The sequence below is a fragment of the Narcine bancroftii genome, chromosome 7 (genome assembly GCF_036971445.1).
Source record: "Narcine bancroftii isolate sNarBan1 chromosome 7, sNarBan1.hap1, whole genome shotgun sequence".
NCBI lineage: Eukaryota > Metazoa > Chordata > Chondrichthyes > Torpediniformes > Narcinidae > Narcine > Narcine bancroftii.
In genome coordinates this window covers 15691279-15706540 of record NC_091475.1, presented here as the reverse complement: position 1 = coordinate 15706540, position 15262 = coordinate 15691279, and the positions used below count along the sequence as shown (strand labels likewise).

Genomic DNA, 15262 nt, shown 5'->3' with positions numbered 1-15262 from the left:
TAAGCTCTCTAAAAGTCACATCTGGCAGGTGAACATTCCACCCAGTGAAGCTGGTGGAGTGGCAATTACTCCCTAATAGTGCGAGAGTGGGTTCCAAACAGTTGAAACACAGACCAGTTTTCCAAATCTCTCAGCCTCATTTATATGCTGGACAACAATTTTTTCTTTCCCCCAAAAGGTTTGCTTCCTGAAAAAAAAAATTGGGCATTATGCTAGACAACTTCAAACTGAACACCAAGATAATTTCAGATTTGCTGTATCACACAGGAAGTTGGAGAAATATTAACTTTTATTGAATTTATTGACTTCCGAGTACCTCTGAGGTTGACTGCACATGTAGCTCAAGTGGGTGAAGCCCAGGGTTTGTCTTGGTCACCAATTTTACAAATGAAGTAAAGCTCATGGACTTAATAAGTGCAGCCATGCTGAGTCTTTGAGCCTTAAACTTATGCTCGCCACAAATGTAACAGAATGTATCACAGCTGTTGCGACATTGACGATACATTTCTGCTATACTGAATCTTCCAGAAGACAAAAAAATGCTATTAAGTAAACTCGTTCTGCTTTTGCCTGAACAACATGTGCATCAACGTGCTTTCAATCTATAGCAATGTAATGCACAGCATCTATGTAAACTGCTTTTATAGCCTGTCTGCATCTATCCTGACTAAGCGCACCCAGGCCTGAGACAACATTTGCAGAGCACCTGCATTGAATGCATGTCCAGACATGTTTGGTCTGACCAAAACAGCTTGCTTTATGGGCACTATACCAGCAAACTTAATATGACAAGAAATCACAAAAATAGGTTTTATCTAAAAAATGGTGCACGATAGGAAAACGTTAAGGTGATTTTCAAGATCAGCAGTCCAAAATCAAGAAAAGTACACCCAGAGGTATTCAGGAAGCAAAGTCTTTGTTGTCCAATGGGAGACAGAGCACTGGGGAGAATCTTTGATAAAGGATAATGAAAGGCATGAAAGACTGGAGTTACAAATATACCGTTGCTTCAGCTCAGCTGCAACAGCCTCACCTTTGTCCACGTACACCACATTGTGTGGGTTACCACTGGCCAGAAATCCATACTCCAAGAGGAGCCGCTCGTTGTCATGAGGACCATAGCAGATAAAAACCTGCTCGTGTCTCCTGCATTTTGTTAATGTTCTGATCTCATAACATTTACTTTGCTGGTTGAAGGCAGCTGAAATCTAAGAGCATAAAAAAATACAAGTTAAAGCCTTTTTGTTTTCGATGGATGCTGCGTGACCTGCTGAGTTTCTTCAGTACATTTGAGTACTGTTCAAGTCAAACCGTATCTGTTAACAGCTCAAGGTGCATTAAAAAAAATGTCACACCCAGGAGACTGCCAATGCAATAATCTGGAGTTCAAAGAATCTGAAATCCAATACCAAAAATATATTAAATTTTATTAAATTGTCTTTTCGTATGTTGACATACATGATTAAACAAACTAAATTTCAACCACATTCTGCTACATGCTTAATTATTGATCACCAAACAGTGAGGAATTGTTGGAGCTCAGCTCAGCAGTATAATAATGAGTTTATTATCATATACATTTTACAGTGTACATATGCACCAAAATGTTTGTTGATCATGTTGGGTAGGTGTTCCAGAGCTAGCTGAATGTTTGCCTGTGGAGTGACAACAGAGGTGAAACTCCCTCTACTCCCCATTAATAAGAGATAGAAGGGTCGTCACTTCAGCCCCAGATGTTCCAAATGAGCGAAGTGGCCTTGGGACTAGGATCCCCATATCTGAGCACCACGAAGAATTTATCACGATGTAGACACTGCCATCTTTTCCTTTACCCCTGGACACAGTCCTGTTCACGTGACGTAGGGAGAAACCTTCGGGCTGAGTGCTGGGGGTGACCCATGTGTCTGTAAAGCAGTTCCTCATCACCCTCTGCCAAAGCGCTCATGCCTTTGGGTCCTCCATTTTATTCCCAGGGACTGAACCATGGCTGGAAGGATACTGGGAAGGGCTCGAGCCTGAAACATCGGTTATGTATCTTTATCGTTCCTAAATAAAGTGAACTGTTTGACCTGCTGAGTTTCTCCAACCATGGTGTCTGCAGACTTTCGTGTTTTACCATTGAGTTTCCTGGACCTGTACACTTCCCATTCAATGCCCTACTCCTTCTCATTAGAGCCAAGGAAATTATTTTTGGGCAAGTATTGATCCGAGCACCTTTTGAAAGGGAAACAGAATTGCTGAAAGCACTCTGCTCATCCAGCAGCATCTTGCTGAGTGAGGTCAAGGATCCTGAATTAGAACTGGAGAAGTGTGCTTTAAGTTGTGGTGTCAAAGTTTCATGCCTTTCAACCTTCGAGCAAATTTCAGGACCACATTATTAAGAGTACTGCTTTACTCAATACACAGGCTTGTAAGAGGTTTGTCACCTCTGTAGAGGATCAAATGTATGAGTTGTATCTCCTGGCGCAATCTGACTTAACCAATCACAAAACAGTCTTCTCCCATGTGACAAGCATTACCCTATCAGCATTATGCTACATACTACTCATCTACAAATTTTGTTACTTGTTGACCAATCACAGAGATGATTGGTCAACCTTTACCCATAGGCATTGTTCTTGTAAGTCACATGATAGGGAGAACTCGAGCCTAGTGGAAATTTACTAGCCAAGATGGGGCTACCAGGCAACACATGTCATGGGGAATCTCACTTCTCTAAAGTATTTATAGCCCTCTTAGCATTCTTTCACAAAGAGCAAGGCACATCCAGGCATTCATCAAAATTGATCAATCTACATCAGCCTACACTCGGCAGTCCCTTCCTTACTTCTACAGCAGAGGTGGAAAGAACAGAAGGAATTGATGTGACCACAATTGTCAATGTCATGATTTAAAAACCAGCAGGTAGAGATAGGAGGGAAAAACGAGATAGGAGATGAAACCTGGACTGCTTGGAGATTGGGTCGGTCCAGATTTTCGGATTTTCTGGATTCTCAGGCAGTACTTTAATAATTCAAATTTAAGGCGGAATAAAGAAGAGATAAACAGGTAAATTTTGATAGCTTATTCTTTAGAAAATGAGCAGATTTAAAGAAAGATAAAGTGGTCGCTTGTTGCCACTGTGCATCTGTGGTGCTTACACATATGGACACAAAAGCCCGCTAAATTTTAAAAGTTCGAAAGTTTTCAATAAGTCCAGTTTCTCGGGCTGTCTGGATTTATGGGACTCTGATTTTTGGACTTCTATTTTAAATTGAAACAATAGTATAGTTACATCTGGATATTAGAAATAAAGAGTGGTTGCCAGAAATTGTTGTATTCAATATAATGTCCCGAGAGCTCCATCACACCCAGGTACAGGTTGAGAGGCAGATGCTAGAGTATACATTGGGCCTCACTGGAGCAACGTCGGAAACCAATGACAGTGGAAGTTGGACAGAGAATTAAAGTGAAGCTCAGGATTGCTCATGCTGGGCTGAAAAGGTATTCAGCAAAGCAGACACCCAACCTGCATTCCGATTCTCTAATGCAGACAAAACAATATCGAGAGCACCCAGTGCATTACGCTACAACGGAAGAAGTGCATGTGGATCACAACTCCAACTGGAAGGAGTGTTTTGGTCCAACACAGTGAGAAGGAAAGAGACAAAAAAGTCAAATGTTGCATTTCCTGCAGTGGCATGGGGAAATGCCGAGAGGGGGTGTGATTGTGGACATGCAAGGGCAGAGTGGGAATGATCCCTTCTACAATGCTGAAAGGAGAGGGGAGAAGAAAAAAGCAGTAAAACATGAAAGTCTGCAGATGCTGTGTTTGTAGTAAAAACACAGAAATGCTGGAGGATCTCAGCAGGCAGCGTCCATAGGAGGCAAAGATATATTATCAACATTTCCAGCCTTAGCCCTTCTGCAAAATGTGTCTGGTTGTGGAATCTTATAGGAAATGAACAGAGGATGTGGATCATGGTAGGATGGAAGGAACAGATGAGCAGAAGCTTATTTGCCTGGGAGAGAGGGAGGTGAGAACAATGTGCAGGGAACAGAGGTGTACATCTTGTCAAGCAGTACCCATGGTAGGTAAAAATGAAGATGTCTAAAAGGCACTAGAGTGGTAAATCTCGACATCAGACAGATATGAGTGGGATAGGAAGATGGGAAAACCGAGAGGAACTGCCGAGTGCTTCCAATATCCTCCAGATTTCCAGGATCTGTAGCTTACGGCTTCTTTATTGAAACCCCGACTGACTGCCCTCTGATAAGACTCCAAGATCTGCATCACTGCTGCCTGTATAAGGAAGATTCTCCTCATAAAGCTTTCTATTGTTTTACCCAGCACTTCGTCCATGCTACGTAGATAATTGAACTATTTGAAAGCAGGAACAGTTCCCTTCTCTCCACTCAATTTGTACACCCTTGTCAAATCGCCTCACAGCTCTCTGTGTGGCAACAGCCAACTTGAGCTTAATTTTAATTTAATGAAACAACACAGTAACAGGCCCTTCTGGCCCACGGAACCGCGCTGCACAAATACACCCACGTAACCAATGTACCTATTAACCCCATATGTCTTTGGAAGGCGGAAGGAAACCGGAGCACCAGGAGCGAACCCACGCAGACACAGGGAGAACATGCAAATTCCTGACAGAAAGTGCCGGATTCGCTTCCAGGTCACTGGTGCTGTAATAGCAATGCGCAACTGTGCTACCCTACAGAGATAATAATAGAAGTATTCATTAATATACAGGTATACCCTGTTTTATGAATATTCGCTTTACGCAAATTCACTTTTACGAAGAAATCGGTTTTCATTTTTATGAAAGGATTTTTGCTTTTACAAAAGCAGCAATCGCATACCCTCAGCAGCTCCTTCCCCAGGAACTATGATGAGATGTCAATAGATAGATGACCTTCTTCCTCTCTCTCCTACATCCCAGTCTCCTGTACCTCCCCCCACCCCAACCCCCCCCCCCACCCCCCGCCCACCCATGGACTGAGGGTACCGGCGTTGCTAAGCAGGACTCTGACCAGAATGCAAAATTATAAGGTTCAAAAAGTAAATTTCTACTTTATAGATGTAAATGTCTACATATTATTCCTGCTTTTAATAAATATTAGTGTTCTTTTAGGTTTTAGGTGTTATTTGGTATGATTTGGTGGTTTTTTTGGGGTCTGGAAATGCTCAAAACCTTTTTTCCCATTGAAATCAATAGTAATCGCTTCTTCGCTTAACACCATTTCGGCTTACAGAAGGTTCCGTAGGAACGCTCTAGTTTCATAAAGCAGGGTATATCTTTAGGTGTCAGTAACCTTTGTTCAGCTTCCTGTGTGGCAATCTATTTTAAGCACCGCCATCTTACCTGAGCAGCAGGTGTGTGGTTCAGAAGATCTAAATATGGTGCCAGAGCATAGACATTGGGTTCTCCAGAAAATAACTCACTCCTCTTGTGCTCCATATAAACCATCCTGGTATTGATGCTGCACCAAGCCCAACACAGTGCATCATATGTAAAAATATTCTCGACACTTTCAGAAAACAAGGGCTGAAGTGAATTGAAGAAGCATTTGGAAGTTCGGTAGAGTTCTTCAACCACATATTTTTGCTCCTGAAACTTTTCAATCGAAGGGCTAGGAAGCAGTCTTATTAATTCCTCTGCAAGATAAACTGAGCACGTGTATGACTTTGGTAAGACATCAATGTAAGGTTTCCATGGAGATCGGCTCCCAAAATGTCTCTCGGCGATGAGGAACGTACACAAACTTTGGAGGGGAGACAAATGAGGGGTCCACCTGGAAGGATCAAATCAAAATTTTAATCAATGCAGGACATGAAAATGTAAGGAAGCCATTTATTCACCGAGTCATGGAGCATAGAACAGACCCTTCAGCCCATCTTGTCCATGGAGTGCAGGTTGACATTATGGGCTAGTCCCATTTGCCTGATTTTTGGTTCATATCCTTCTAAACCCTTCCCATCTATACATCTTCTGAACCTCTTTATCAGATTCACTTCTATAGGTTCCATATACAGACTACCCTCTGAAGTTGCCTCTCTCCCCTTAAACCTTTTGCCCAAGTTCACTGTTTGACCTGCTGAGTTTCTCCAGCATTTTGCTTTGACTTCAATCACGGTGTCTGCAGACTTTCATGGTTCAGACCAGCTTTTAGTGCTAGAATTGTCTACCCTGAGTAAAAGGCAGAAAGCATTCATTTTATCTATCTGGTGACTTCCATACACAAGAACATCCCAAAGATTCTTATGCCCAATTTACTTTTGAAGTATAGTCACCGTTGGACCCAGAAACCATTTTTTGACATTGCACATTCTCATAATTATCACAAATAATTAGCTTTATTTTCTGATGTCTGAGCATTTAGTAATGGGATGGACACACAAGAATTCCCCTACTTGACATGGGATCTTTTACATCCTCTTTAGGTGACAGACAAGGTTTCATGTCTCATCCTGAAGATAGTGCTTCCAGTAATATAATCAGAAACTCTTCTGTGCCTAAGGTTTTTGTGGCCCTGTGGCCTATCCGCTACAGAAAATGTTCGGAAATGGCCAGTACAGATATTCAAATAAGAAACCCAATGTAAATGGGATGAGGCTGCTAGGTTTTGCAGTCAACGTGGCTGATAAGGTCCGTTTCTGTGCTATACATTTCTATCTGGTGGATAGGTCTTAACCTGTCAGGATTAAAAGTAAAAGCACAATACTGGAGAAACAATTTTGAATTTTCACTTCCACTGGTTGACGAGACCAAATCCTGCCTCAATGGGATCAACCTACCTCTCAATGTATTCACCCAAGTAACTCCCGAGGACTGTTCTGGTGGTGAGCAAACACGACTCAGGTAAAGCAATAACAAGTTCTCCAGGCTGAATGAAATGCAAGAACAAAGTAGGTTGGAGCAAACAAAAACACTGCAGATGCTGAAAGTCCAACATATCAATAGAGAATAGTGGAAACACCCTGGAGGTCCAGTGGAGTCGGTGTGGAGAGAAAGAGTCAACGTTTCAGGATCATTTATAAGAATGTAAATGAAGTTTGGGTTCCCTATGCTTAATACTTCTTCAAACCATTAGGTTAAATCTAGAGGGAGGTGGTGGGGGGGGGGCAACTCCAGTCACAACTACTATTTAAAATTAATTAATCCACCCCAATTTCTTTTCACTAATGTGAAACACATCCAAACTTCTAAAACAAAGTTTGTCTCATAAAAAAATCAGCATTTCTCAGAAGTACGAATCTAATGACCATTTCAGAACTCCTTCCCAAATCAAAGGAAAGGAAAACCCCGAGTATTCAGCACCTATGGAGATTGGTAGATGCCAGATAAGTAAATTTTCTGGTTGCTTGAGATTTCATGTTGTGTGATTGGCGAACTAATCACTAGAGGGCACCAATTTTAAACTCCCATATTTTTTACCTATTTCTTTTCCACAATGTTTTTGCCTGTTGCCTGCATCTCCAGATAACGGAGATTTTACTGTATACAAGTTAAGTGCAATACACATATGTACTAGAGAAATAGCTGGTCATGCAGGATCCATTTGGAGTAAAGGATAACCAATGTTTCAGGCCTGGGTCCTTCCTCAGGGATAAGAATATGCTATTGTTACATTAATTTTCATTGAGAGATCCAGCACCAAACCAAACCTTCACCCCAACTTGTCCAAGGCAACTAAGGTGCCTACCTTAGCTCTGTCCATTTGTCTGCTTTGACCCAAATCCCTCTCCCTCTACCTTTCCTATATATGCACCTTTCTCTATGTCTTTTAAATGTTGTCCCTGCCTCTATCACTTCCTTTGGGAGCTCATTCCATAATCCCATCAACCTCTGCACCAAAAAAGGTCCCCTTCAGATCTTTCGTCTCTCACATTAAACCAATGCCCTTTAGTTTTAGACTCCCCCAATCTGGGGAAAAGACTGTTGCCATTCACCTTATTTACACCATTCATGACTTTATAAATCTCTGCATGGTTGCCCCACAGCTTTTTTCCAGGGAAAAAAGTTTAACCAGTCTCTCCTTATAGCTGAGAATCAAATTTTAATGTCATGAACATGTCACGAAGTTCGTTGTTTTGCACCATTTATATTTATATAAACATTTATATAAACCACCTGACAAGGTACCGTAAATAAAAATAGTGCAAGTACAGGTACACGATCCTTTATCCAGACATCTAGAATTCGAAAAGCTCCAAAATCCAGCAGGTGGGGAGAGAGGTGGCAACGCAAGTCGGGTAGGTGAGAGACCGGCAGCGCGAGTCGGGCGGTCGGGAGACCGGCAGCGCGAGTCGGGCGGTCGGGAGACCGGCAGCGCGAGTCGGGCGGTCGGGAGACCGGCAGCGCGAGTCGGGCGGACGGGAGACCGGCAGCGCGACTTGGGCGGTCGGGAGACCGGCAGCGCGAGTCGGGCGGGGGCGGGTGAGGGGGGGGAGATCAGCAGCGCGAGTCAGGCAGGCAAAATTAAACCTGGCCCTCTGACACTGTGAAGCCATTCCTCTGCCTACATTAGCTCAAAGCTACAGGACTATTAAATGTAACAGCGGAAAATCCCAGTCACCACCCAGAGTACTTGTAGAACAAAGGAGAAAGGAAGGGAAGAAACCAAATGAAATAAAACATCACTAACCTGGAGAGTTTTGGTGGTCATCAGTCCCCTGCCAGTGTCTGAACAAGAAAAAAAAGATACAGTAAAATCCCTGTTATCCAAGATTCAAGCAGCCAGCAAAAAAAAGTGGTAAATATGAAAGTTTAAAATCGGCGCCCCCTAGTGGACAGTTCACCAATCCACACAATAGGCAATCTCAAGCAACAGGCAAATACAGGTACCCGTATCCGACATCTACCAATCATGGTAGGTGCCAGATACCGGAATTTTTACTGTATAATTATTCTTAATTAGTTGCAATGTTTGCATGTTGGTTGACTAGAAAATTAGAAAATAGGGCTATTCTCATTGGAGCTTAGAAACGAGGGGGCATATTATAGAAAAATGTAACATTAAGAATGGAATAGATGAGATAGAAGCAAGGAGGTTGCTTCCATTGATAGGTGAGACCAGAACTAAGGCCTCAAAATTCACAGCCCTACTTTTAAGATAGAGGAAGAGGAACTACTTCTCCTAGAGAGTAGTGAATCAGTGGAATTCTCTGCCCCATGAGGCAGTAGAGGCTGCCTCAGTTAATGTTGTTAAGACAGTAAATTTTGAAGAATAACATAATTAAAGGCAATGGGGGAACAGGCGGGTAAAGTGGACCTGAGTCCACATGGCAGTTCAGCCATGAACTGAATGGTGGAGCAGCTCCTATTTCTTATATAATGTATATTACAATTTGAAGGCAAAGTGTTGGCTTTAAAAAGGGTAAATCACCACATGAAGACCGCTGGCCTCATCACTGAAAGAGTCTGTAGTTCCTACATTGGCCTTATTAGGGCTTCACCACCCATAACATCAAAGTGGATATCCCCTGTCCCCAAGGCACCAGGCTCAACAGGTGATGCTTTCTCTATCACTCACTCACAGGGACCCTGGACTCCATATTGCCTTCCACACCTTGGGGTACTGATTCCCATGCTGCTTTCCCACTCCAGGGGCCCTGGTCCCTGCACTCCCTTTAAACATACTTGACTTCCTGGAAAATTTATTATAATATTGCCCCACACTTAATAAAGTGAATTAAGTGCAAATCAAAATGAAAAAATGGAAATCCGTAAGTACTCATCAAATCTGAACACCATTCACCGTTTCTGACGTGACTTTCATTTACTATTTCTTTTTTTGGCGGCTTTGTCAGTCTTTAAATGGCATATAAAAGAAATCTTTTCACTATAACTTGGTACTCATGACAGTAATAGATAAATCTAAACAGATCTGTGTCCAACTCATCTATGGGAAGAGAAGCAGAGTTAAAGTTACAGACACTTCATCAGATGTTAATTCTTAAACATTTGCTCCATTACGCTTCCTACAGAGGCACCTGACCTAATGAGTATTTCCAACACTTTCAGATTTTAAAGCAGCATCCAAAATTTCCTTCTCCAGAATCCCAAGCAGACCATAATATCAGTTTTACTGTAACCTGCCATATTGCAAAGTTACAACACTGTGTACAGGTAATTTAAATTTAGTTATACAGCATGGTAACAGGTCCTTTTGCCCATGAGCCCATGTCGCTCAATTACACCCAATTGGCCTACAAACCTCAGTATTTTGAACGGTGCGGCAAAACCAGAGCACTCGGAGGAAACCCACATAGACAAGGAGAGAATGTACAAACTCCTTAATAGACAGCACCAGATTCAAACCATGGTCCCAGTCGTTGGCATTGTAACAGTGTTGCACTAACCATGCCGTGCATTCACAATATACAGCACTTATGGTTTGTCCCCCCATCTCTGATGCAATCAGATTTACCAAATTTACCATATATTTTGGTGTATAAGTCGATCCTTGAAACCCTCAAAAAGCACTCAAAAATCAGGGGTCCTCTTATACACCAGATACAAAAATAAGTCTGTAAATTCAACTAAAAAAAACTGCTCAACGTAGATTCAATGTATGAACCTGGAAGCACCTCCCCATTGTTGGCACCGCTGCTCCCCAACTCCTCCCCACTGCCGCCATAATCTACCCAGACATTCTACAATTGTAGAGCCCAAGGTCCCTGCTCCTACCGGGTGCCCAGGATCCCCGTTCCTGCCCGGGAGCTGGTGCCCCCAAGGCCGACAGGTAGCCGTGGTTCCTGCTCCGAGCACATTCGGACAGCGAGGCGACTTCTTTGATGTGGATGGCACCACACCCAATGTTGAGTATGGAGTCGCTGCCGCTGACTGGTGAAGACTTGGACCCAGCACCGCTTGGCATCTTAAAGCAGCAATGTTTTTTTTTAACTTTTTGTTTTATTTGCTTAATTTGCAGATTTTGTTACTTGATGATTGGGGTGTTGCTGGGAGGGGGGTGTCATCTTTCATACCTGATATATGATTAAACCATGAAAATGAGGACCTGCCTTATCTGAAGGTTGACTTGTGTGCCAAAGTATAATAAGAACTTGGATACAAAATAAAGAGCAGGTACCTGGAAAGCTTGCTGGAATCAAGTGGAAGTCTGTGAAGCCCTTCTTTTTCAACCATTTCCTAAGTTGCACATACACCGACTCATGACTGATGTTCACTGTGCAAAGATAATACATTGAATTACATTTGCTGTTTGCTCATGCGTTGATGACAGGCCTAGGCCCAGAACGTTGGTTACCCTTTACTTTCTGCAGATGCTGTGTGACCTGCAGCATTCTTCTGTATTGCATCTTTGGTGAATTACTCTACAAAATAAGCATTCTTTCAGAGCTAAATGATCCATCCAAAGATAACATCCACCGCTATTTGTAAGGAGTTAGTTCGTTTTCTGCATCATCTGCATAGGTTTTCCCCTGGTGTTCCAGTTTCCTCGCACTCTCCAAAAATGCACTGGGTTGGTAGGTTAATTAGATGCCATGGATTTCAATGGCCAGAACCTGCTTCTACCAATGTTAAAAACAAATGCATATTCCCTCTCAAGAAGCAAAGATTATTTCTTGTAGGTAGTAGTCACCAAGGGATAAAATCCCACAGGTTATCCAACAAAGTGTGGTGCTTGAGCAGGTGGAATTTAACTGCAATGTAAGAGCTGTGTGCACTGCAACGATGCCAATGTTCCACCTTGGCAATAATCCTGGAACAGGATTAAGGTGAAAGATTTAAAGGGGATCTGAGGGGCAAGGTTTTCCACACAGAGAATGATGGGTATATGAAAAGAGCTGCCAGGGGTAGTAAAAACAGGTACAATTACAACTACATTTCAACAGGTACATGGAAAGGTTTAGAGGACATGGGGAAATGGAATTAGCATCACTAGGCATCTTAGTATTAACCAGTTGGGCAAAGGGCCTATTTCCATTACTCTATTCTCTTCCCACAGATGCTGAGTATCTCTAACATTTTGTTTTTAATTTTAAATTTCCAGTATCTTTAAGTTTTTTTGGCACAGTTACCAGTTAACCCAGGTTTGAGTCCAATGCTGTCTGTGAGGAGTCCTCATGTTCTACCCGTATCTGTGAGGGTTTCCTCCCCCCTTTCAAAAATGTACAGGGGTTGTAGGTTAATTGGTGCATTTGGGGGGGCACAGAATCGTGGGTTGGAAAGGCCTGTTACCATGCTATATGTCTAATTTAAATTTTAAATTTAAACTACATCAGTGGGAAAAAAAAGGGTGATTAACTGAAGACGTTGGATGACATTATAAGTCTCAAGTGTTGCATTGTGTCCAGATGGCAGGATGCTCCCTGAGCTTAGGTTGGCCTCCTCCAGCTGCAGGATTGCTCAAAGGGTAAGGATTTAAATTTAAATAGTAGTCTCGGAGGGTTGGTATGAGCAGTTCCGTCTAATGGAAAGAGAAATAAAGTTAACATTTCAGATGCAAGGCCCTTCATTAAGGGTAGGAGAGAGATGGAGAATTAAAATAGTGGCCAATTGGAAGCCTAGTGGACTGTACAGGGCAATGTACAAAGTCCCCAATCTGTTTTTGACTCCTCCCATGCACACTAGATTGAAAGTGAGTTGTTGCCTCACCTGGAATGTTGTTTAGGTCCCTGTATGGCTAGAGGGAAGACAGTTGCTCGGGAAAGTACTATGAAATGGGTATTGTTGACTGAGATAGAGGAGTTAATCAGAGTCATGGAGGGAACTGTGCTTTCCAAATACTGAAAAGGGAGGGAAAGATCTGTCTGATAGTGGGACACTGGTGAGAGTGGTGGACATTACTGAAGATGATCCACACTGATTTTTTTTTTAAAAACAGGACCCAAATTAACTTATAACTCCATACGTTTTAGATGGGAGAAAACCAGAACACCTGGGGAAAACACACATGGACACTAGGAGAATGTAAAAACACTTTAGACAGCACGGATTCGAAACAGAATCGCTGACGCTGTTATAGTGACATATCTAACCATGCTTTGTTTTGCTATCTTGTCAAATCAACCAATACTTAATGCAGCAAGTCACCCAATAATAAATCAAAAGTTCACAGTGTATTGTGAGAATATGTCAGAGTGTAAAGAAAAAAAAAGAAACGTCGATGCTAGATACACGCTGGAGTAGCACCATTTCTCACACTGTAAAATTCAAGCCGTAATAAATCAAAATCAAAAATTTTGAATGGGTTTCAGATGCAGTTTATCCACTCCACCTGGCTATGTACAAAGGTGAAATCCTTCTGGGTAGACCTGGGGGATATCATAAAAAGAAATTTACAAAAGTGGAGTTTCCACAAGACCCAGAATTGTTCCTTCTGGGAGAAATTAGTGAAGTACAGTTTAGATCAATCCAAACATCAAATTCAATTTGTGGAGATGGCTTTGTTGGTAGCTAGGAAGTGTACAGCGGTTCCATGGAAGTCCAACTCTTAACTGAGTATTACACGATGGAGTACAGGAATGCAAAGTTGCATTCCCCTGGAGATTACTTACAACCCGAGAAAGAAGTAGGACACATTCGGTGAAGTGTGGCAGCCATACCTGAGCATATAAGATCCATAACCCCCTCCCCATTCACCCTTAAGAAATGAGTTAAGATTCAAAAAGTCCTGACAGATAAATGAAGAGACTGAATTAAGGTTGTGGTACAGACGACATGTGTTTTAATTTTTATTTCCTTTGCTTTTTATGATTTATTTAATATCCGGGGAAGGGGGAATACTGGACTCTATATTATATTGTGTGATAAGAAAGTCATCCAATAATAAATCAAAAGTTGACAGTGTATTGTGAGAATAAGTCAGTGTGTAAAGAACTGTTTGTATATATTTGCTTGAGTCTTTTAAAATAAAATATTCAATAAAAGAGAAACAAAAAAAAAGGTGCTCAAATCTTGAGCCAACAATAAAAACCTGGAGGTCAGGCAGAAATGGTCAGTCAACATTTCTGGTCAGAACCCTTTGACTAGTAAAAAGGTGGGGGGGGGGTCATATTCCATAGATTTCGGGGTAAAAGAAACTGGGGAGGGGTGGGGAGATAGGCAAAGTGCAAAGCATGGAGAAGAATACAATGAACACTGTACAAGGAGTCTGCAGATTGTTGGGAAAACTGATTTGAGGAAATGCTGGAGGAACTCAGGGCCGAAACGTCGCTTTGCTGACCCAAGCCCCTCCAGCATTTCTGCGAGTTGAAAACAGTGGGACCAAGGCATCTCCTTTCGGGGGCGGGGCGAACAAGTGCAGGAAAATAGAGGGGGCAGAGTGAAGTGGAGAGGGGAAGGCAAGTTGCAATGCCTTCCAGGGCATTGCTGTTGTTGGAGTTCGCTCTCGGTGCAGTCAATAGGTGGCGGACTGGATGGAGCGCGGCAGGGACGCGGAGCCTCAACCCCACTTGGGGCCATTGCGCGACGGAACCCCGGGTTTGAGTGGCAGGTGTCAATCTCAGTGCCCGGGGAAAGGGGTTTACCTCCAGCGCCAGCCGCCACTCGCGTCTCCCTGCACTGACTCCGCTGCCGTCTTCTGTGAGTCCGTCCTTTCCTTTTTCTGCCCATGGTGGGGATCGGAAAGCAGGAGCGATTACATCGACGCCAGGCCTTTATTTCGATTTAAACCCCACGTGTGCATTTTCTTTTGCATCATGGCCCATCTGGACCATTTACGGTCCACGGAGCGGAGTGTGGGTGGCCATCGAATCCAGCAACTTCAGCAGAGATTCCAGCCGTCGATACAACACATGCTCGTGGTTCCGGTGCAGCGTCCTCCCGGAGGGGACTGGGGCGTTGCAGCATTGATGCACCCACATTCTTATTGAATGCATCTTCAACTATCCATATTACAATTTAATATTCTATGAAATTAACTTAAAAATCAAATATGGGCCAAATTAAACATTGCCGGCGACTCCCACCCAGGTCCATTTAAGAATCGTTACACTACTGAGTGGGCGCTACTCTCGGAAGTAAAGTTGAACAATGTTTCAGATACGAGACTGCAAAAGCTGGCAGAACTCATGCAGGTTGAGCAGCCTTGGTGCGAAGAAAATTGTCAACGTTTAGCTCAGATTTCTTTTTTTTTGCCTGTGCAAACGATGAGAAAGAGGGACAGGAGGGTGCAATCCATCCCTTCAAACTTTCTCTTTTCCAGCACTTTTCCCATGTCCCTGAAAGTCCAGAAATCTTTTTTTTTAAATAACTTTATTTATTCGTTCAACAAGAGTACAACAAAAAAAATACATATTATG

At 42.7% G+C, this 15262-nt stretch overlaps 1 protein-coding gene across 2 annotated transcripts in view; it reads right to left on the bottom strand.

Annotated features, from left to right (window-relative positions):
- Window positions 1-14906, bottom strand: part of setd4 (SET domain containing 4) — a 36943-nt gene extending 22037 nt beyond the window's left edge. Inside the window, exons 1-6 of one of the 2 annotated variants that reach the window (XM_069888969.1) lie at window positions 14489-14906; window positions 11086-11181; window positions 8638-8675; window positions 6788-6876; window positions 5355-5784; window positions 1034-1208 (exon numbers count right to left, since the gene is read on the bottom strand). In XM_069888969.1, coding sequence (XP_069745070.1) covers window positions 1034-1208; window positions 5355-5784; window positions 6788-6876; window positions 8638-8675; window positions 11086-11181; window positions 14489-14573 — 913 coding nt within the window. In that variant the 5' untranslated portion in view covers window positions 14574-14906. Of the gene's footprint in view, window positions 1-1033; window positions 1209-5354; window positions 5785-6787; window positions 6877-8637; window positions 8676-9750; window positions 9895-11085; window positions 11182-14488 lie in introns of those variants that run through there. The other variant, XM_069888970.1, reaches the window with a different exon arrangement.
- Between the last annotated feature and the right edge of the window lie 356 nt (window positions 14907-15262).